Source organism: Gadus chalcogrammus, chromosome 16, assembly GCF_026213295.1.
Source record: "Gadus chalcogrammus isolate NIFS_2021 chromosome 16, NIFS_Gcha_1.0, whole genome shotgun sequence".
NCBI lineage: Eukaryota > Metazoa > Chordata > Actinopteri > Gadiformes > Gadidae > Gadus > Gadus chalcogrammus.
The window spans coordinates 27,306,229-27,329,155 of record NC_079427.1 but is presented as its reverse complement, the minus strand read 5'-3'; the positions used below and the strand labels follow the sequence as shown (position 1 = coordinate 27,329,155).

Here is a 22,927-nt window from a genome sequence, read left to right as displayed (position 1 = left end):
TCAGAACCCTGGCAGCTGATAGTGGTTGGGACGAGCAGGCCCTAATCTCAGTCTTCGACGACAGATTGTCTGATGCCCTGAAGGATGGATTGGCTACCGTGGAGACACCCAATGACTTTGAGACATTGGTCTCCCTGGCTATTCAGCTAGACAACCGCCTGCGTGAGCGCCACCGTACCCAACCTCACGCCCGGAGATAGGCTGATGTACCAGCTCCATCCAGGAGTTCTGCTCCCACATCGTCCAGTGATCCTGAGCCCATGCACATCAGAGGAACCCGTCTCTCTCAAGCTGAAAGGGACCGCCGTAGAAGGGAGGGGCTATGCTTTTACTGTGGTAAGGCGGGCCACCTCCGAGCCTCTTGTCCTGACTGCCCGGGAAATGGTCAGCCCGTCAGGAGTAGGGAGGAGCATGACTGGGGCAACATACTCTCCCGACTCCCCAGGCGCAGGAGTATTCTTACCTGTTTATCTCTCATGGGGAGAGCAGCGACACACTTTTCAGGCCTTTATCGACTCCGGCGCTGCGGGAAATTTTATGGACATTAGTGTAGCCCGACGTCTACAGGTGCCTCAGATTGCAGTTAATCCTCCCTTCACTATCTCTGCTCTTGATGGTCGCTCCTTAGGTAAAGGAAGAGTGACTGTTGCCACTGCCCCCCTGAGACTCCAGTCAGACATTCACCGGGAGGAAATTACCCTGTACCTGATTGACTCACCCGGGTTCCCTGTGGTTCTTGGTTTTCCCTGGCTTAACCGGCACAATCCCTGTATTGACTGGGCCACTGGAACTGTTCTCGAGTGGGGACCCACTTGCCATGCCACTTGTCTCCTGCAAAGTTCTGCCCAACCACTAGTGGAACCTGTTGATGCCTTGGAGCTATCTCAAGTTCCTGTTGAATATTTGGACCTGAAAGAAGTCTTTAGTAAGGCAAGAGCATCTACGTTGCCCCCTCATAGGTCCTATGACTGTAGCATTGAGCTTTTGCCTGGCACCAGTCCCTCCCGTGGGCGTATCTTCTCCCTGTCTTTGCCAGAACGTGAGGCCATGGACAAATACATAAAAGAAGCCCTGGCTACTGGATTTATTCGACCCTCCACCTCTCCAGCCGGGGCTGGATTCTTCTTTGTGGGCAAGAAGGATGGGGGGCTTCGACCCTGCATAGACTACCGGGCCCTAAACAAGATCACCATCCGTAATCGCTATCCCCTGCCACTAATGTCTACTGCTTTTGATTTGCTCCAGGGTGCCAAGGTCTTCACCAAACTCGACTTGAGAAATGCGTACCATCTCATTCGTGTCCGCAGGGGCGATGAATGGAAGACCGCCTTCAACACTCCAACAGGGCACTACGAGTATCAAGTTATGCCCTTTGGTCTTACTAATGCACCTGCAGTGTTCCAAGCCCTCATAAATGATGCTCTCAGAGATATGATTAACCACTTTGTTTTTGTTTACATTGACGATATTTAGATTTTTTCTAAGTCCCTTTCAGATCACCGTCACCATGTCCGGCAAGTTTTACAGAGGCTGCTGAAGAACCACCTGTTTGTTAAGCCGGAGAAATGTGAATTCCATGTGTCTGAGGCGACTTTTCTTGGGTTCATCTTGAAGGAGGGTCGTGTTCAAATGGATCCGGTGAAGACTCAGGCAATAAGGAACTGGGCATCCCCTAGGTCCGTCAAGGTGGTGCAGCGGTTCTTGGGATTTGCCAATTTTTACAGGAAATTCATCAGGGGCTTTGGCACTGTGGCTGCGCCAATCACTGCCCTCACTAAGGGCGGTGTGCCGTTCATATGGACTCCTCAGGCTGAAGGGGCGTTCAGACTACTCAAGGAGCGTTTTTCGTCTGCACCTATCCTTGCACTGCCAGATCCCTCTCTGCCTTTTGTTGTGGAGGTGGATGCATCCAATGTGGGGGTTGGTGCAATTCTTTCCCAGCGTATCTCCGATGGGAAGTTGCACCCTTGTGCATTTTACTCTCATCGTCTATCTCCCACAGAGGCCCGATATGATGTTGGGGACAGAGCTGCTGGCTGTCAAGATGGCATTAGAGGAGAGGAGACATTGGCGGGAGGGGGCCCAAGATCCGTTTTTAGTCTGGACCGACCACAAGAATCTGGAGTATTTGAAGCAGGCTAAGAGATTGAATCCCCGCCAGGCCCGGTGGGCACTTTTTTTTTCCCGGTTTAACTTCACCATCTCATTTCGACCAGGCACCAAGAACCAGAAACCAGATGCCCTTTCTAGACAGTTTGAGGCCCTCGGCGCTGAGGATGACAAGTATCCCGTTATCCCCAGCTCCAGGATTGTGGCCCCTATCCGCTGGGGCATTGAGACCGAGGTCAGGAGGGCTCTCCAACAGGATCCAGGACCAGGAACGGGTCCATTGGATCGTCTTTTTGTTCACCAGAAGGTGAGGTCCAAAGTACTACAGTGGGGGCACTCTTCATGCCTGGCAGTACATCCTGGCAATCAAAGGACTCTGGAGTTTTTGAAGAGACGTTTCTGGTGGCCGGAGATGGAGAAGGATGTCAAGGCATTTGTGGCAGCATGCACCGTCTGTGTTTGTAGTTAGACACAGCATCAACGTCCTCAAGGTCTTCTCCACCCCCTCCCTGTTCCTGGTCGTCCTTGGTCACACCTTTCAGTGGACTTCATTACTGGCCTCCCCTCCTCTGAAGGTAACACAGTTGTTTTAGTAGTGGTAGACAGGTTTTCTAAGTCCTGTCGCTTTATTGCCTTGCCAAAGTTACCCTCTGCTCTTCAAACTGCTAAACTAATGTTTGAACATGTTTTCCGAGTCTATGGGCTTCCCCAGGACATTGTGTCCGACAGGGGTCCTCAGTTCTCCTCCCGGGTGTGGCGAGCCTTCTGTAAACTCATTGGAGCCACGGCCAGCCTCACATCCGGGTTCCATCCCCAGTCCAATGGGCAAACGGAGAGGGTCAACCAGGAGCTGGAGGCATCTCTGAGGATTCTAGTGGCTGGCAACCCGTCTTCCTGGAGTTCCCGGCTGCCGTGGGCTGAGTACGCCCACAACACACTCCAGTCCACATCTACTGGCATGTCCCCATTCCAGTGCCAGTTTGGATTTCAGCCACCTTTGTTTCCTGAGGAGGAGAGGGATGTTAGTGTCCCGTCGGCGCTTCAATTCGTGAGACAGTGTAAAAGGACCTGGAAACAGGCCCGACGGGCTCTCCTGCGGACCTCCAAAAGGAACCAGCGCCACGCTAACCGGCTTCGGAGACCAGCCCCCAGCTTCCGCCCTGGTCAAAGGGTTTGGCTGTCCGCCAAGGACCTCCCGCTGCGGGTGGAATCCTGCAAGCTGGCCCCTCGCTATGTGGGCCCCTTTAAGGTGATCCGAAGAATTAATCCTGTGTGTTACCGCCTCCAGTTGCCTAGCTCCCTTAAAATCAACCCCACCTTCCATGTGTCCCTTTTACGCCCTGTGTTCACTTCCCCTCTGGCCCCTGCCCCTGAAACACCCCCGCCCCCCCGTGTTATTGGACCAGCCTTCACCGTCCGCCGTATTGTGGATTCCCGTCAGGTTCGTGGCGGGTTGCAATACTTGATTGACTGGGAGGGATACGGCCCAGAGGAACGTTCCTGGATTCCAGCACGGGACGTTCTCGATACAGACCTCCGTAAGGACTTTCATGCTGCTCAACCGGACCGCCCTAGGAACGTCAGGAGACGTTCCTAGGGGAAGGGGTCCTGTCATGGTTTTGAATAATGTTTTTTGCACTTCGGACTTTGGCGGCATCAAGTGGCCGTACATGTGTTATTTAAGTATTTTCTGTTCCCTTGCTTTGCCAATTAGCCCTGTCACCTGTGTCTTGTTGCTCCGGTCACATGACCAATCAAGCCATGCATTTAAGCCCTGCTTGTGCCAATGTTCAGTGCTTAGTCTTTGATGTGCCACGTTCGTACTCCGACCGAAGCTAGTCTTGTATTGGAAATTATTATTGATCCCCTGTGTTTTGACCGCTTGCCTGCCCTCTGGATTACCCACTTGGATTTGCCCCTTTGGTATGACGGTTTGGACTTTTGTCTTTTCTTTTGGTTTTTGCTCTTTTGGATTTTGGCCCTCGTTTTGGAATCTTTTGATCTTCTGTGTTTTTCCCAAAGACTTTTTGTATTAAACAACCGTTCAGTTTTACCCTCTCTGCACTTGAGTCTATACCCTTCCCTTTTGTTAACTGGGTTCAGAGTAGAACTGTGGATTCACAGATCCGGGCTCGATCCCCAATCCTGACACTGGGGTCAAAAGGTCAAAAGGAGCCGGCACCACGCCGCTTATGAGATAACAAAAGTTAATGTGTAATTCTCTCATAACTTTTTGTCATTATTAAAGAGAGGCCTGATTCTCAGATATGCATGTTTGATGGCTATGGTGAAGGTCTGAGAAGAACTTCAGGCCAAAATCTTGCAAGCGAGCCACTGGGTGAGGTGCAACGAGATGGAGCACTTGCTGAGTCATTTCCTGCAGGGCTGGAGCCACAGGTGGATGCGTATGCGTCCTTTGTGACCCGCTTTGATATATGAGACCCTAAGGTGTATAGCGTACTTGAAAATGTTAGGCAGTAGGGGTGTACACTAGACATAAATAGGAAGCAAACTCAGGAGATGGAATGACCTGTCGCAAATATTTATTTAATAAATTGTTTCAAATTACCCTGACTCGTTAAATCAATGAGTTTGGTGTTTTGCTTTAAAAAATAGGTCATAGAAGAGGTCTAAACTGCAGAAAATGAATACATCCAAGGTGGCCTTTTTAGGATACCTTGTCTATTTTTTAACCATCGGACCCTAGTTTAACGACAAAAACAACACAATTGACGGCAGCTCCTTTGCGCGTGGTTTTTAGAGTCATGTAAGGATTAGAGGGGGCGGTCGATAGCAACCACCATAGCAACCATGACAGTCAAGTGACATGGACGCAGCCCTGTTGAAAAAAATAGAATACCACCCTACACACTCAGGAGATTAATTATATTTAAATGATTATGACCATGGAGCCTTTATTTGCATGGGTTTACATTTCGTTCAGTGTAGCATGGAAAAATCGGAGAATCACTCCCATTCAGAATACATTGGTTTACATTTCGTCCTTTGGAGCACGGTTAATTTTATTTATTTTCAGTTTTTGAGAAGGTGCTTAAAAAATTGCAAAAATGTTCTGCAATAATCCAAAATCCAATGGAAAAACCCGTTGGCTTGTTGTCAAGGGAACCCAGGGCGACGCTCACTTCCGGGTTGGCCAACATACTTCATCCCTCCGCCATATATACTGTAAAAACACATGTTCAAGTTGAATGATAATGCATGAATTTATTCTTTATTCTGCCGTAGTATTTATTGAAAGGGGGGGGGGGGCGGGGTGGCATACAAGTCTTTCGGCCTTGGATCCAGATCATTTCAGCTCCTCCGGCAACAGCGCAGGGTTGCCAGGTCCTGCAAAAAACGTCCTGCCCACATACCGTTCAAAATCCACCCAAAATGTCCTAGAAGCAGCCCAAATTAAGATATTAGATAAGATATAAGATATAACACGCTACTTTATGTTGAAATGCGACGTAATCCAGTGTTCACGAAAACGTACACTGTCAACGAATGCTTTTGGCGACTGGGTTGCCCAGATACACAAAGTGAGATAAATATTAAATTATTATAATTATAATTATTATATCATCATCATCATCGTCATTATTATGATTTGTGTTACCTTACGTTACCAACACTGGAGCTGAATAAAATTATGCAAGATCAAAGTAACCTAAGGTAGATGTGTTACGGTACGGGTAACTGGGACCCAAGTGCAGGACGCAGGGAGGCGGGAGGGCGATCGTACTGGTGGGGGCTAGGCGAGGATCGGGCAGTCAGGCAGGCGGGTATGGAAAGCCAAGAAGGCCACAATCTGGCCCTAGAATGGCGCGGTAAAAGTTCAAAACCGCATGGAATCCGTTTCCGTGCGGTTTGGCAAGAATTCTGTACGGATTCCGTACGGTTTTGAATGACTAATAGCCGCGGCTATTAGTCATTCACTCCGGCTATTAGTCATTCACTCCGGCTATTAGTTATTCACTCCGGCTATTAGGTATGCAGAACGAGCCCCTCCCTCTTCTTTGCTTGACCACTAAGTTTGAAGGCTGTCTAACCAATCAGTGAAGAGAAATACCAGACTAAAGTAACGCATTGTCGATACTAGAGCTGCAGTGCCTCCATGTTTCGCCGTAACATAAAGCTGTGTTGTCTTTACTAGTTTCACTACAATGTAATGACCACCACTAGCTAGTGGCAAATACATTTCTGTCTAGTACAGTGTTATGTTAGGCTATAATTGTGATGGCAGTGTGCGAAATAGCCGTCAATATTCGGGGGTGTCCACATCCCTCGATTGTTGCGTGTCCCCCGATCTAAATGTTCTCAATATGACATTTCACTATTATATATATATATTCCATTGCGTGGCTGTCCTGGGAGAGCCGTATACGCATTTTAAAAACACCAGTAATCAGCGTGACTATGACTTTCCGAGCGGATCATGGGGGGCTCTTCAATCATTTATTTTTCAGGATTTTCTACCGTCATCCTCCAGTTTATCGCAAACATCTGGAGATTAGTCGGTTTAATTAAATACTCAAGTGAAATACAAGTAGGTACCTCCAAATTGCACTTATTGTACAGTACTTCGGTAAGGGCATTTACAATCCATCACTAACGTTTTGATAGAGGATTCTGATTAAGCTGATTTAAAATGTATTTGTATAATCTTCACAAATCTTGCAGCAATGAAATGTTAATTTATCATCATGGGAAATTAGTATTCTGATTCAGCGCATTTACTATTTATTTGTATAATCTTCACAACTCACAGCAATTTAATGTTAATTTATCATCATGGGAAATAGCATATAAACAAGCTTCATAAAAATTAATTTCTAAGCAGTAGGCCTACTACATATTTCTCAACGTAAACATCATGACCATAAGCTATCCCAAAGTTTTCACACCTTTCACACAGTAGGGCAGCATTAGTCATACATAATTAACAACACATCAAAGAAACTTTATTGAGGGATAGCAGTGAAAAAAACATGTGCGTCTTGGGTAAAGCTGGGCTATGCTTAAAGGTCCCATGACATGCTATTTTATGTATTCTTTAATATAGGTATTAGTGGGCAACTAACACAGTATTCAAAGACGTTCCCTAAATTCAGCCGTGGTGCAGAGTTACAGCCACTCCGAGCCAGTCGCACATTGAGCTTCCCCCAAATGCGCTGTTTCGGTGGGCGTGTCAAGGAGGAGGGTGGGGGTGTGGCCCTGAGCAGCTTGCAGCCACCATGCGCTCTGTTTACAGTGGATGTATCGCAATGGCGAGGCGCACACCCTTTAGCCGTGTTCTGTAAATATTCTAGAACACACGGGAGTCCTGGAGCTCTATATCTAAATATTATCATATAGCCTACACAGATATCTATATCATATAATATATATTATCACGGCCAAAAGCTGTGTGAGCCGATATTATGAATCTCAAACGACCGCGTTGGGTTCTCCGACGTTCCTGGTTCTTCAACGTCCACATCAATGTGAATACACACACTGTAACGCAAGTGTTTCTTGTCGGTTCTTTGACGTGTCTTGTATATCCACAACGAGACAGAGGGGGTTATCTGAGCCATGGTTGAGAAGGAATTGGGGGAAAGGAACTTTGGTTTGACTCGCTGAAGTACATGAACTGCGACATGCCGCCGGTGGCCGCGAGGCACCATCGCCCGGCAGCGGGCAGCCGGCAGCGGGCAGCCGGCAGCGCGCGGTTCAGTCGACTTCAGGTTGATGTGAAAGTGGAAGAACCAGAGACGTCGCAGAACCCGACGACAAACGACTTTGTCGGGTTCTGCGACGTCTCTGGTTCTTCCACTTTCACATCAACCTGAAGTCGACTGAACCGCGCGCTGCCTGCTGCCGGCTGCCCGCTGCCGGGCGATAGTGCCTCGCGGCAACCGGCGGCATGTCGCAGTTCATGTACTTCAGCGAGTCAAACCAAAGTCCCTTTCCCCCAATTCCTTCTCAACCATGGCTCAGATAACCCCCACGACAGTCTCGTTGTGGAAATACAAGACACGTCAAAGAACCGACAAGAAAACACTTGCGTTACAGTGTGTGTATTCACACACACACACACATGTGGCGCTCGCACGGTCGAGTCTCATTGGCGGGCCAACGTCTCTGGGCGGGCCAGGCAGAGTAAGGGGAGGAGCTGAGATTCCTGATGACGTCATGAGCACAACATTCCAAATCAGCGCGCTTGAGCCTCCGTTTTTTCAAAGGCGAGCAGAACAGCTAGTGCTAGTTTTACACCAAACGCAAGTTTTAGCCACTGGGGGACCATAGGCAGGCTAGGGGAACTCATATTTATGTTAGAAAACCTCCCAAAGTGAGATTTTCATGTCATGGGACCTTTAATGTGAGGAGCAGGGCCCGATTGGAAGGAAGCCCATTCAGGACGAAGTTGACCCGGAGAAGGCAGCTTCCAGGCAGATGAAGATGGGGGGCTCTACTTCTTATTACCACAACAGGAACAGAACACAGCCAAGCCAATGAATTCAGCCAAGTCACTGAGAAGTCTGTCTGTAACATTTGGAAGATACAGTTCAACCATGTAGGACTTTTGTAATTCCCCATTGTACTTTACAGAGATAGAGCACTTTGTTGCAGTCAGACATTTGTTTTTGTTTACCTTTAACATAGTGAGGCTGGAACACAATAGTTTGACCTGGCTTGGTGGAAAGCCCACTCACCACGTCAAGGTGCAGGTCATGAGTGGGAAAAAAGGTGTGTGTGTGTGTGTGTGTGTGTGTGTGTGTGTGTGTGTGTGTGTGTGTGTGTGTGTGTGTGTGTGTGTGTGTGTGTGTGTGTGTGTGTGTGTGGGCACTCCAAGCGTCCTTCCCTGTGTGTGTGTGTGTGGGGGAACTCCAAGCGTCCTTCCCTGTGTGTGTGTGTGGGGGGGCACTCCAAGCGTCCTTCCCTGTGTGTGTGTGTGGGGGCACTCCAAGCGTCCTTCCCTGTGTGTGTGTGTGTGGGGGCACTCCAAGCGTCCTTCCCTGTGTGTGTGTGGGGGCACTCCAAGCGTCCTTCCCTGTGTGTGTGTGTGTGTGGGGGCACTTCAAGCGTCCTTCCCTGTGTGTGTGGGGGCACTCCAAGCGTCCTTCCCTGTGTGTGTGTGGGGGCACTCCAAGCGTCCTTCCCTGTGTGTGTGTGTGTGGGGGCACTTCAAGCGTCCTTCCCTGTGTGTGTGTGTGTGTGTGTGGGGGCACTTCAAGCGTCCTTCCCTGTGTGTGTGGGGGCACTCCAAGCGTCCTTCCCTGTGTGTGTGTGGGGGCACTCCAAGCGTCCTTCCCTGTGTGTGTGTGTGTGAGGGCACTTCAAGCGTCCTTCCCTGTGTGTGTGTGGGGCACTCCAAGCGTCCTTCCACGGGGTTGGGCACCAAATTAGGCCACGCCAAAGGTACTCCCACAGGAGGTTATTCCTTCCTCCATGGCCTCCTTAAATCGATTGTACTCCGGATACACCGGTAGCCTGAGGACCAGGGAACAGGTATTGGCCGTGGGGAAAAGGGCCGGTCCATCTTCCTCATGGAGGAATTCAAGCCGGGGTCCGATGGGAAAACCCACAGCAGGAATCCTTTTGAGGCCCGTGGCAAATGCCAAAACCGCCCCCAGGGTGAGACTCGGATCTCCATCTGTTAGTACATGAGAGATAACTTGTAAGAACGACCGCATGTGAACATTAACAGGAATTTTACACTGCCTGACATGTGCCAATCTTTCGTCGTCCTTAGTTAAGATAAGATATACTTTATTAATCTCAGCAGAGAAATGTAGTATGTTTTATGTTGGTTTATGTTGCATTTCTCAGATCACAATAGAAATGTTCAAAAGTCCTTGTTTAACCCTAAGTGTGCACTAATAAATCAATGTGTCATTCTTTCAAAAAAAAAAAAAAAAGTGTTATGCTGGTTCTGTCACAATCTAGGCATTGGTTCACTATAATTCCCTATGCAGTGCTGCATTTACAGGTATGCCTAGGTTCACAAATCAAATAGTAAATATTTTTCATGCGTGCATTTGTTCATTCATGCAGAGCTGTAAACAGTCTTGTATTTTTCCTTTGTGTATTGTGACCCATTATTGTTTTATATCCATTCATGATAATATCACCTGTTACCAGTTACTAATGTTGAAATAGTTGAACATTGTTGTTTTTTGAGCATTCTACAGCTTTCCTCTTTGGTGGTCTCCTGTTTTGAATTGTGTTGCTGGCATCAAATTCAGAATAAGCATATATTAACAAAGAACAATTAGATAGATAAGGGTTGTAGATAGAAACACTTCCTTACCCTCCACCTCGATCAGCCAGTCCCTCCAATATATAAGGGTCCTGGCCTCCTTCCTCCTCTGATTGGAGCCCTGCTCAGACAGGTAGGATGTCATGAATGTGGACTCCAACCGGGAGGCCAGCAGCGGCTCAGGTGTGTCCATGAAGACCCCCTTGAGCTCCTCATGGTGGATCCTCAAAAGGGCTAGAATCCCGAAGGTCTCCAACCCTTCTTTGAATCTGTAAAATCAATGAGATAATAGATCAGAGAAAATATAAGGTGATAGAATATCCAAGTCTGTTGCTCTGAAGCCTGTTCTAGCCTACTCCATTGTACATAATGTTTAGATAAAAATCAATTAGACAAGGAATCCTTTCAATTAATATAAATGTAGATTATTTTGGAACACATGATAACTTTTCACTCCAACACAAAGGTCTCAGTCCATTAAATAGTCAATTCCCAGCTCCACTTAATGATTGAGAGCAGTCAAAATACAGCCCTCTGTGAGGAAGTTGAGGGCTGCCCCCAGCAGCTCATCCCTATGCGGGAGGCTCCGCACAAAGGAGAAGGAGCCCATGAGGGAGAGCTCGTCTGTGGCCTCCTCCATAGCCTCCCTGGCACCTTCCACATGTGTGCCATCTGCAATCTAATATCATACATTAGGAACAATAATCATTATTTGGGCACAAATTATCTTCTAACAGTAAAGAATGCATTGACATATGTGTATGACATAAATCATACTTTGAAATTCAACATCAGTACACTATAGAGCACACCACACAGTATCTTGACACAAAAACACTTCTCCAAAAAGCGGTTTCAATTAACATTAACCATTTACTTGCCTTTTGGAGCTTGGTCCTCAAATTGTAATCTGTCACCTCTTCCAAAGTGGCAGGAAGAGGGGACAGATTACAAACCTGTCTGTAGAGGCACTGTGATAGGAATCTCGGAGAGACCTGCCCCTGCACCAGGCAGAGGGCAATCATCTTCCCCACCAGCCTGTACTGTCCTTTCTGCAATGCTGTGATAAGGGGAAAAGCACAAGGTTATTAAAGTTTGTTGCTCATTTTAAATGCATGTTAAAAACTCTAAATTGCAACGCCCAATACCATAAATTAAATTCAAAGCTTACCAACACTGTTCAGGGCCAGGGTTTTGTTGCCCTCAGGACCTTCAAATATAAAGAAGTTCTGTATTTGGTGGATGAGGAGGGTACAGAACTCTCGGTCCCCCCTCATCCACTGCTCCTTCTGCCACCCCATCGCCATCCACAAACACCACATCCAATCTTGTGTAGGGGTCAAAACTGGACCTGTTGAAGGCCCTAGCGGCACATTGTAACTCCTCCCCCCTTAGAGCGTTCACCCGGCTTCCCTGACCCATCTTCAGCACAAGGTCCTGCAGTGGCAGAAGGATGTCCTTCACATCCAGAGGTCTGGAAAAATAAAGAATAACAATTCAGGTTTTAATAAAATCTATATCACCAGATATGCCTTACAGCAGTGTTTCTCAGACCACTCCTGGAGTACCACTTATCCTGTTAGTCATTTTAGCTATCCCTGATTATCAGCTGTGTAGATGCAGAGAGAGGGTTAAATTGTACAGGATAAGCAGTCCTCCAGGACAGGATTAAAGAACACTACTTTAAATTAGGGGTGCAACGGATCACAAAACTCAAGGTTCGGATCGTGTCATGGTTTTTGAGTCACGGGTCGAATCATTTTCGGATCAACAACAGCAAATAAGATAACAAGACAAATGTGACTTTAAGTAGAATCTTCAAATGTGTAAAAACAAAATAAAGTGAAAGATTTGGTAAAATTCCTGCTTCCTTTAAGCATAGTCAATATTATTATTATTTTTAATCTGAGGCATTATTCCTTCGTTTTAACATGGATAGTAAATAATCCCTAACCCTGGATTTAAAACTTTAAACTCAGGATATCTGCATTGCCTGGGGAGAGTTTAGAGTCCACACTCTCCAAAGGCAATGCAGACATCCTCATCTTCTTTTTTTGCATCAAGTATGGTAGCGAAATACAGTTTCTGTCGGGTTTTATTTGGCATTTTGTAAATGCATTGATTTCGGTTGGAAGACTCGTCGCTCATTGCAAGGGGGATTGATTGTAGTAATTTCGCTCGGTTCTATCAGTGGAGGGCAAAACTGTGCAAGTTGCAAAATGTATAATTTGGTAGTGCTGATCCTTTTAATAAAGAAGAGCGTTACCAGATGTGTCAGTTGCTTAGCTATACCACTTTTCCTATTAAATAAACAATTTAAAACATTTTCCCTGCTTGGATAAGCTTTGCTTAAGCAACAGGGCAAGATGCAGTTATTTTGATACTGTCACAAGTTTAAAGATAATTTCAGTTTATTCTTAAATTGTGGAGGGAAAAATTGGGATTCTGACGGGGTAAGTTATTAATGGGAAACACGGTTCACTACTCACAGACTACTGGCAGATGGGATAGGGCTGGCAGGTGGAGAAGGGCTGGAAGGTTGAGAAGGGCTGGCAGGTGGAAAAGGGCTGGCAGGTGGAGAAGGGCTGGCAGGTGGAGAAGGGCTGGGAGGTGGAGAAGGGCTGGGAGGTGGAGACAGGCTGGCAGGTGGAGAAGGGCTGGGAGGTGGAGAAGGGCTGGGAGGTAGAGAAGGGCTGGGCAGGGTGTGCAGGGTTTCTGGGCCGGCAGGTTGGGGTTGGCCAGCAGGTGGCAGAGGTACCTGAAAAGTAAAGACCATCAGTATTCTTTACCTATGCAGATATTCTGTACTGGCTCGGTCTCACCTCACGTGCCGTAATCAGGCAAGTGCCACCCGGTGTGTTTACAAATCGAACACGTGATTTGCGCATTTCCCCTCCACGCCACTAGAGGTCGTCCTCAACGATGCGATGCTATTTCTTTTAATCTAAATGCGATCTCTGTCTTTACACCTCCCACTTGACCTCCTGGTTGCTCAACCCAAGGAGGTCACACTATCTATTTCAGTCTTTCGTTTCTCTTCAACAGGAAGAAGGATGACCAGTCGTCTCACATCCCTGCAGAGAATGGACACAGGGATCCTCTTCAAGCGTCTCCTGGCTCCTTGTCTGCTCGTGTCCCCTGTGCTTGGCTTCATGACTGGAACAGGGTAGCTTGGAAAGGTCCTCACATTTACATCTCTGACGATTCCTCTTCGGTCAGCATTAACACTGACTACCCTGGCCAATTTATATTGACTCCTCAAGGCATTTTGGTCAGCCAGCCAGACCACATCTCCCACTGCAACGTTCCTCTCTCTTGTGTGCCACTTGCTCCTTATGAACAGGTTAGGACCAGCTAACTGGCACCACTTCTTCCAGAATTTGCTGACCTCTGCTTGTATGGTTTGGAGTCTCTTGTATGGGTAACCTTCAAACTTGAAATCTCCCGGGTCTCCTCTTGGGCTGGCTCGTCCCAGTATGAGGGAATTGGGACTGATGTATTCCACACAGTCCTCTCGGCTTTGAATCCTGGCATCTATCGGTCTTTCATTTGCCAGGTTGGCTGCCATGAAGAGGAATGTTTGGAATTCCCCCCATGTGAGAACTCCATCACCACCAATGTTGTTCAGGGCCCGCTTCACTATCTTGACAGCTGCCTCTGCTGCTCCATTTCTGTGGGGAGAGTCTGCAGGGTGAATCCTCCATGACCACTCTGTTCCATGATTGACAGCTTCCTCTTCAATCTGAGACCTGTTCAGTCTGCTCAGAAATCTGTGAAGCTCCTCCAGAGCAGGTCTGGCCCCTACAAAGTTTGTGCCAGGATCTGTCCACAATTTCCTAGGGTGTCCCCTCAGTGCAGAGAATCTTTGGTAGGCCAGCAGAAATCCCTCAGAAGACTGGTCACTCACAACATCAGTGTGTATGGCTCTTGAAGCCATGCAGCAGAATACAACCCCCCAGACTTTGAGTTTGACCCTTTTCCTTACTTCATCTTTTACCTCATAAGGTCCGAACAGGTCCATGGTTGTAAACTCAAATGGCAATGCTGGGCCTGTTCGCTCTGGTGGCAAGTCACTCATGATCTGCTGGCACTGTTTTGCCCTGTTTTTCCTGCATACCACACAACTGTCTACTACTTGTTTTGCAATTCTTCGACCTTTGATTACCCAGGCTTTTTTCCTCATCCTGAGCAAGGTTCCTGCTATCCCCTCATGGTTTGCCTTGTGGGCTTCCTGTGCCAGCAATGTAGACACCCATGCCTCGTATGGTAAGACGGGCGCTGCAGTTTTGTCTTCATCAAACATCTGAATCCTGCCTCCACAAACCAAGAGCTCAGAGTCCACATCTCTGTATACTGCCAGTCTGCTTAGGGTAGTGTCAGGAAAAGCTACACCTTCCTGAGCTTCACCAAAGAGATCCCTGAGGGCATCTTCACGCTCTCTCACTGTAAGCACAGTTTGCTTGGCCTTTTCCTTTAGTGATGACACTTTATGCTTAGCTTCTTGAGTTCTTGACTGGCTTTTCATCTCTATCCACTTCTTGGCAGCTCGCCATATCCAGGCGATGATCCTGACCAGCTTGGACAAGGAGCTGTAATTCCTCACTTCCAGTAGGTTCTTTATTTTCCATCTCCTGGGTGGCCTTCCTGCCAGAAGAGCTGGATCAGCGGCCATACTTTTCTCTTCACTTTCATCCTTCAGGTCTTTTTGAGGGGCACTTGCTTGGCTTATTTTTGCTTGAGCCCTTGTCATTCCTGCTGAGAATGCCTTTCTCCGGAGTCTGTTGACACTCTCTCTAGCGTGCGCTGCAACCTCTCCTGCTGACTTTTTAGGCCACTCCTCCACTGGCCACTTTAGGAACTCTGGTCCATCCTGCCATGTGGAATCCTCCTTTAGATCTTCATGAGTGCCTCCTCTTGTAATGATGTCAGCAATGTTATACTCTCCAGGGATCCCCCACCAGTCTTCAACTGGGCCAGCCTTCTGGATTTCACCCACTCTGTTCGCAAAGAAAGTTCGGTACCCATAACTCTCTCTTTGAATGGCTCCTAGGACTGTTTGACTGTCCACCAGATGGAGCCATCGCTCTATTTCCAGGCCTCCATGCTTCTCAACATACTTCCTGAGCCTGGCTGCAAAGACTGCGCCGCAGATTTCAGCCTTCACGGCCTCCCCTTTCTGATCCAGTGGAGTCAGCTTGGCTTTCGACTCTACAAACCGGATATCGACTCCTTCACTAGTGTTCCACCTCAGGTACATCACAGCTCCATATGATTTGTCACTCCCGTCTGAGAATGTGATTCCCCATGGTTTCCCTTTCCAGTGAGCTGGTGTCAGGCTTCTTTGAAACTGAACTTGTCCAAGCTGCGCATACTCCTCAAACAGCTGAATGGCTTCTTCTCTGAGGCTCTCTGACAGTGGTTTATCCCAGGTCTCACGGGTCAACTTCCCTCCTCCTGCCTCCTGGAATGCTCTCCTAACAAGGATAGCGCCCTTCTGTTTCAGAGGTGATACCAAACCGATGGGGTCGTAGAGTCCAGCTACTTGGCTTAACAGGTCCCTTCTTGTCAGCGGGTTAGGCGTTCCAGGTTTCACCTCCATTCTGAGAAGATCCTTGCCTACTCTCATCTTCTTTTTCCTTTTGGAAAAGTTGATCGAGGTCATCATGTAGAGCTTGTCATCCTCCACCTTGTATCCAATGCCCAGGGCTTTGTTATCTTCATCCCTCAATTGGTTTGGGAGGATGAAGGTTTTCTTCTTCTCCATCCCTTCCACTCTTGATGTCAGGACCTTTGCTGCAGCCTCTGGCCTCCCACTTTGGCCTGACCGGACCCACAGTTTCAGAAAGAAGCCTCCGGCTCTCAGAATTTCTTCAACCCCTTCAGTGATCTTGTCTAGTTCCTCCAGGCTGTTATGGGAAGTTAGAATGTCATCCACATAACTGTCCTTTTCCAGGACTCTGCGCTCCTCTTCCATGTGAGCAAAGATGGCCAATCTTGCTGTCTCCCGCATAGCTACCTGTGCAATGCAACCGGCTGGTCTGTCTCCAATGTTCACCCTTGTGATGGCATATTGACCTATCTCCTCGTCTGGACTGTCCCTCCAAAGGAATCGGTGGAGATGCATCTCTCGCTCTTCTAGCCACACTGAATTATACATCTTCCTGATGTCTCCAAGTGCAGCATACACACCTCTTCTGAATCTCAGCAGCACAGCTCTGATCGGGTTTAGAACATCTGGCCCCTTTAGCAGAATATCATTCATGCTCACTCCCCTGCACTTCTGGCTGCTGTTCCACACAAGCCGGACTGGAGTCGTCACTGAGTGAGGGTTTGGCGCCACCAAATGGCTTACATACCACACTGGTCCTGTCCACTTGCTGATGACATCATTAGTGAGTTTTACGGCTGCGCCCCTCTCAACCATCTCGTGGACCTGGGCTGTGTATGCTGATTTCCACTCTGGCTCCCTCCTTAGTTGTCTTTCTGTTCTCAAGAATGTAGCTTCAACTGCACCTTTGTTGTTCGGGAGCGAGGCAGGATCTTCTGTCCATGGATACTTTGCATCCCAATGCAGAGATGTTGTGTGAGAGTCTCCTTGGACATAGGTGAGTCCTTCTTTTATTATTGCAAGCTCCCTTTCTTCAGCCAGTGTCATTTCCTTTCCTCCTGGTTGGCAGTTTCCACAGCGACATCCGCACTTTGGCTCACAGGCTGTCCCATCTCCACCACTCCAGGAACTCGTGATTTGCAGCAGCTGTAACCGTTTCCTTGGCACAGTCCTTTCGCTGCATACGGGCTGCTTCAGTACTTGGGCTCCCAACTATCTCCTCATACTTGACTGCAGCAGTTCTCATGGAGTGAGCGAAGTGTGTTCTGGACTCATGTGCTGTCACCTCTAACTCCTCGAACAGGTCAGGGTGTGCTCCGCCCACTGTTATTCCCAATGGACTCTCCCACAAGACGAGGTCCCCAACAACTTTAACCCTTTGTGGAGCAAGTCTCCCCTCGCGATGGCTGATGAGCAGATCAATCTTTTCCGGCCTCCTTAATTCCTCCAGCTTCACTTCTGGGAAGAACTTCTGCAACTTTTCCGGCTTGACAACTTTGTGCACCTTGGCAATCTCATCCAGGCCGTAACAGATCAGTTCATGAGCCTTCTCCGCTCCTTTGGGGGTTTTCACTCTGACTCGAAGAAGATATGTTTCCGTGTTCACCTTGATGGTCATTCCGCCTACACCATGCACAACCAGGGTTACTTCTTCACTCCGCAGCCTCAGCCTGTGTGCAGCCTTATGGGTGATATAGTTCGTGTCTGAGGCAAGATCAACAAGAGCTCCAATCTTCTGCCCAGCATTAGCAGTTACCTCCATCAGCATCATAATGACAGGAAGCTCACACAGGCCACTTTTCTTCAATAGCTGGGACTGGTGGTTCTTCATGCCACCCTCTGTAGCTTTGTTTGTGAATGCCATTCTGCACCTTTCTTCTTGCACTGAGGACAGCTCAGCCAAGAATCCTTCCTGTTCGGCTGTCAGTTTGCTCTTTCCTCTGCCGTCTTTCCCACTTCTCTCCTCGTTTCCACTCTTGTATTCTCCATTGGGGCAAATAAAGTAATGGTGATCTGAGGACTCTCCCTTCTTACAGTCTTTGTTCCTGCATAGGAAAGTGTCTCTGCAGTATCCATCATCTTCATGACATCCAAGACATTTTCTGCATGCTCCCAGCTTCTTTACAACAGCATTCTTCTCTTGTAGCTTCAGCCCTTTGAACTTTCTACAGAAGAAAATCTTGTCACTGTGCCTTCCATCACCGCAGACAACACACACATCTTCCAGCCCTCCTTTCTTTGTGGTTCTTGTAGAAGCATACTTTCTTTCATATTTCTTCTCACGTTCTGGTTTCTCCATCTTCTCCACAAACCTTAGCTGGTCAAGTCTCTCTAGGATCTCTTCTTGATTCTTTAGGAACTTCAGGAGCATGTCAAAGTGGTTGTCTGTGGTGACATTATTGCTAGAATTCACCATAAAGGCTAGCCAGTCTCTCTTCACAAAGTCGGGTAACTTGCTCTCAATGGATTTAATGACGAGAGGGTTCTTGATTGCGCCAGAGTTTTCCAGCTCTGTGAGGTCTGCTAGGGATTTTTCCACTGCTTGGATCAGGTCGATGACTCTCCTTGGCTGGCTTCCCCTTGCAGGGGGTATTCGCTCCAACTCCTCCAGGATTTCTATGGCAATGGTTGATTTATTTCCATACCGGTTGTCCATGACTCTGAACATATCCTCTGCAGTGTTGTAGGTTGACAGCCGGATATCCTTCCCAATCTTGTCATCCACACTGTCCAGGAGTTGAATTTTCTTGACTTCGGCTGAGCCAGACTGCTCTCCCTGTCTTTGAAGGCTCTCCCAGTCTTTCTTCCATCTGTGGTATTCTCTTTTGCAGCCTGAAAAGATGGGCAGTGTGGTTGGTTTTATTCTGACAATTGGTTTTGCTGGCGGGGGATGTGCTCTCACTGCTTCAGGTCCTGAGGCTCCTGCAGCCAGCGCATCCTCCGACATCCTCCGTGTAGTGACAAACTCAGCCTTCCTCAGTTCAAGGTTGCCGTTTAAAGCTTTCAGGTCCTTGACCCTGCCATCTAGCTCCTCTCTTTCAGCCTTTGGGATCCACCGCTCCCAGGTTGACATAACTCTGGCAGCCTCATTGATCCTTTTCTCCAGTAGAGTCAGGTGCATCTCATATGCATCCAGGTGAGTACTCTCCACAGGTAACTTCTCCGCCCGACCGCAGGCCTTCTCTCCTTCAGTGATTGCAGTTGTGATAGCGTATTGGCCATATCTGGACCACAGGTTTGTTTGGACAATTCTTCTCACCTCTCCAAACCTTGCTTCTGCCTCGTTAGCGGTTCTCTCAACGTCTAGCTCCTCCTTCTCTTCGAGAACCGCGTCTTCCTCTTCTGGCTCTTGAGACTCGGCCAAAAGCCCTGTCTTGTAATCATCATTCGCTTCAAGAACGATTTTCCGGCAGTATGAGAGCTCGGCGAACTCCTCCCTCAGCTCTGCTTCCACCATGCTGTCTGCCTCTTTGCTGAGGAAGTTGGCCTGTCTGGTGAAGGTGCTTTTCGCAGCGGTTCTCTCCTTCTTGAGCTGCTTCACCGTCTTCCCCACGACATCTTCCGCCATCTTGACCTCACGGACCAGCACAGCTCTCTTCTCCTGCGTAAACAGCTTTTCCTGGACTTCCAAGGCCTTTTATCCTCTTCTCCAAGCTGCTCCGCTGGTTTTCAACTGTCAAGTTATCTGGGTGATGTTTTCATTTGTGCTTGCCCAACTTGAAATGGCACTGTTAGACAGAGTGCGCAGGACAGCTCAAATCCTTCTCCTTACTTTTATTGAACATGAATTGTTTTAAACATGAACAACAAGCATTCCGTATTGCGATTCGGATTCGGATTAGGATTAGGTTGAAAACCTATTGATAAAGACAAATTAAATCAAGGTAGTTCTCAAATAAATCAAAATGCCTAATCAAACATTTAAATCAAATCCAAATATCTGTTAGATATCAAACAAATCCAAGTAATTCGGTTAGATATCATAAACAAATATATAATTACAATATCACTATGATATCTAATATCACTGTGTTGTAAAATAACAATGGTCTTCCACACAAACATTTTCACCATGTGCGCCTCCACCAAACGTGCCCAAGACGTCACTAACGACGTCTGCGCCGTCCCATGCGCTGTCACATGGAAGACATGACAAACGGGAAAAAGTGCCAGAAACATACGCATTGTGCAAACTACACCTTAGTTCAAAATATAAATTACATACCAATGCGTGCTCTCGTGTCCTCCAATGCACAAACCCTTCTAAGCCCGGCCGGAAATCGCGGACCTTTATAGCCTCACCCGTGCTCACTCACCTCACGTGCCGTAATCAGGGCAAGTGCCACCCGGTGTGTTTACAAATCGAACACGTATGATTTGCGCATTTCCCCTCTACGCCACTAGAGGTCGTCCTCAACGATGCGATGCTATTTCTTTTAATCTAAATGCGATCTCTGTCTTTACACACACATAGTTTTTCACCCACTCCGTATCCAGCTTGTTCCACGCTTAAAGCACCCAGGCTACTATGCGGCGAGCTGGGGCTCTCATGTTCTCCCCTGCGGTGTATTCCTTGTCCGCATCCCCTGCCATCCAGTTGTCATACGATTCATGCAGACTGGTTTTGAACGGCCATGGATGTACTTTGCATGTGCCGTGTTTTCCCGGCGATGTGGCGAAGCTATATGGTTATGCTGTTGAGAGCTTAAATAAATGCACTATATAAGTTGACAATTATTGAAGTTTAACATTTTCTTCAGCAAATTTGACAACTGACAACTGACACTGACTTATTTTGCCACTGTATACACACATACCTAAACACACACACATGCATATCAGAATCAGAATCAGAATCAGAAATACTTTATTGATCCCCGGGGGGAAATTGCCACTCCAGGCGCTCCATACAACATGCAAACACATAGACATACACAAACACAATCATCATCAGGCACTGATGATATTTTCTCGATAATGACCGGCGTTCTATACACTGTAAAACCTGACAAGTTAGTTGAACTTAAACTATTTGAGGAAACCGATTGCCTTGAACTATTTCAAGGCACTAACTCAAATAAATTAAGTACCAGCAATTCTTTTATGTAAGTAAAGATAACTCTTATAGCTAGAGTTATTGTGACATGTGTATTATGAGTTAGCATTACTAATTCCATTTACTAAGGTGAAATGTAAAGAATTAGCTTTTTACACTTAAATGCAGCAATTCATTCAACGTATATAACATGTGTTCATGTAACTTATTACATTCTAGTTGCAACAACTTAAAATTACATTTCGTCTACTCAATTCATTTGAGGAAACCGATTGCCTTATACCAATCAAGTTAAATGAACACAATGGATTCACCAATCTCTGATCCAACTTCAATTACTGTGGCGAGCAGCGCGGGAAGAACGAGACGGCAGCCCAAGTTTAAATGGCGGCGCAACTCTCGTGCCTTAGCGCACCGCACGACCACGAGAGCTGGCTATATTCAAACACAGACACACAACAGAAAACACGGCACCACTGACCAACACACACAACACTCTCACTAATGGTCCCGATCACACACATCACAATTAACACACAAACAATAAAGAACCCAAACCCGTTAACCCCACTTAACCTAATAACACATCAAGTTATAAAAAGACAATAAAACCCCTTTTCCCCAAACATTATGAATACCCAGACTCCCCGGGGGTAGGAGTCGCCACATTATTTATTAAGCTGAATGCTGAACATTCATAACATTTCCATGGTCATTTCAAGTAGTCATTTAAACAGCTTTACTAATTATTATTATTTTTAAACATGCCATCTCTTTAGCATCGGTGTTCTCTTTCTACGACGTCTTTCTGTTGGTGTCGGGTCAGCCATCTCTTCTTCGTTCGTTACTAGACTCCGGTTGCATTGTGGGATAGCGTAGTGATCTCCGTGGTTTACTTTGGCGGTAGCACGCATTCGGAAACGTCTTCTACACAATGCGTAGGCTACTGAGCATTCCGACGCGCTATATTTTTTGGCGTAGGCTACTGCAAAATGCATACTATAGCTGTGTTTGAAATCGTTCCCTATACACTCGTTCCCTATTCCCTATATAGTGTACATGATATAGTGCACTATATAGGGAATAGGGAACGAGAATTCGGACACTACGCTGAACATTTCTAAACGTCATTTGCGTCAGTAAATGCGCCGGGTATTTGTGTGACGCAGACAGATGCGCCCACATCAAGTAAACAAACCGGGCACTCACGACGAAAGCTGGAGGTTGTATTGATGTTGAATGTTACATTTCCTTGTTTAATTAATTTTGAATGTTAAATATTCTATGTTAAATCCCAAATAAATTGTTGACATTTCTAAACGAAAGCCCGAGACTCCATCATTAAATGTATTCGTTTTCGCGGTTATTCGGCTTCTTCTTCTCCCCTGGAAAAAACAACTGCATTGCATTGTGGTATACGGGAGTAACATGTAGGGAACATCGTATGCACCCTATTTTAAGTCCACTATATAGTGGACCACTGAGAATTCGAACACCCTAGAAAATGGCGTGCACCCTATTTAGTGCACTACATCCATGATAGGGAACGATTTCGAACACAGCTTATATAGTAGTCAAGTATGAGTATTCGGATTCAGCCGTTTTTGATAAATGGGTTTCCCAAATATAAAGAGCTAGCGCCTGTTAAAAGACACACAAGCTGTTTGAGACACAATCAAAAAAAGTTGAACGAAAATGTGTGTCATAAGCTTATTTATTTATGCCAATATTCTGTGATTAACTTTAAATCTTTACACTGTGATCATTGAAATTATGTCACAGTAATTATTTGTTTTAATTGGGCATTGCATAATCATCAGAAATGATTATAAATAATAGAGATAGCAATAAAAACTAATTACACAAAGTGTAGCTTATATAGTCTAATGAAAATGATATAGCTACATTT

The 22,927-nt window shown here is 46.9% G+C and overlaps 2 protein-coding genes and 1 long non-coding RNA gene across 3 annotated transcripts; all 3 read right to left on the bottom strand.

The window, feature by feature from the left end:
- Positions 1–8,978: 8,978 nt before the first annotated feature.
- On the bottom strand, positions 8,979–11,032 carry LOC130406586 (G2/M phase-specific E3 ubiquitin-protein ligase-like). Its single transcript, XM_056612256.1, has 2 exons — positions 10,406–11,032; positions 8,979–9,748 (listed from the first exon to the last, which is right to left on the bottom strand). The coding sequence occupies exons 1-2, from the start codon at positions 10,545–10,547 to the stop codon at positions 9,498–9,500; spliced, it is 393 nt and encodes a 130-aa protein (XP_056468231.1). The 5' UTR covers positions 10,548–11,032; the 3' UTR covers positions 8,979–9,497.
- A 37-nt stretch (positions 11,033–11,069) lies between these two features.
- On the bottom strand, positions 11,070–13,107 carry LOC130406588 (uncharacterized). Its single transcript, XR_008904475.1, has 3 exons — positions 12,844–13,107; positions 11,526–11,828; positions 11,070–11,414 (listed from the first exon to the last, which is right to left on the bottom strand). It is a non-coding gene; the product is annotated as an uncharacterized LOC130406588 (long non-coding RNA).
- A 3,943-nt stretch (positions 13,108–17,050) lies between these two features.
- LOC130406579 (uncharacterized) lies at positions 17,051–21,943 on the bottom strand. Its single transcript, XM_056612249.1, has 2 exons — positions 20,188–21,943; positions 17,051–19,819 (listed from the first exon to the last, which is right to left on the bottom strand). The coding sequence occupies exon 2, from the start codon at positions 19,528–19,530 to the stop codon at positions 17,059–17,061; it is 2,472 nt and encodes an 823-aa protein (XP_056468224.1). The 5' UTR covers positions 19,531–19,819; positions 20,188–21,943; the 3' UTR covers positions 17,051–17,058.
- Between the last annotated feature and the right edge of the window lie 984 nt (positions 21,944–22,927).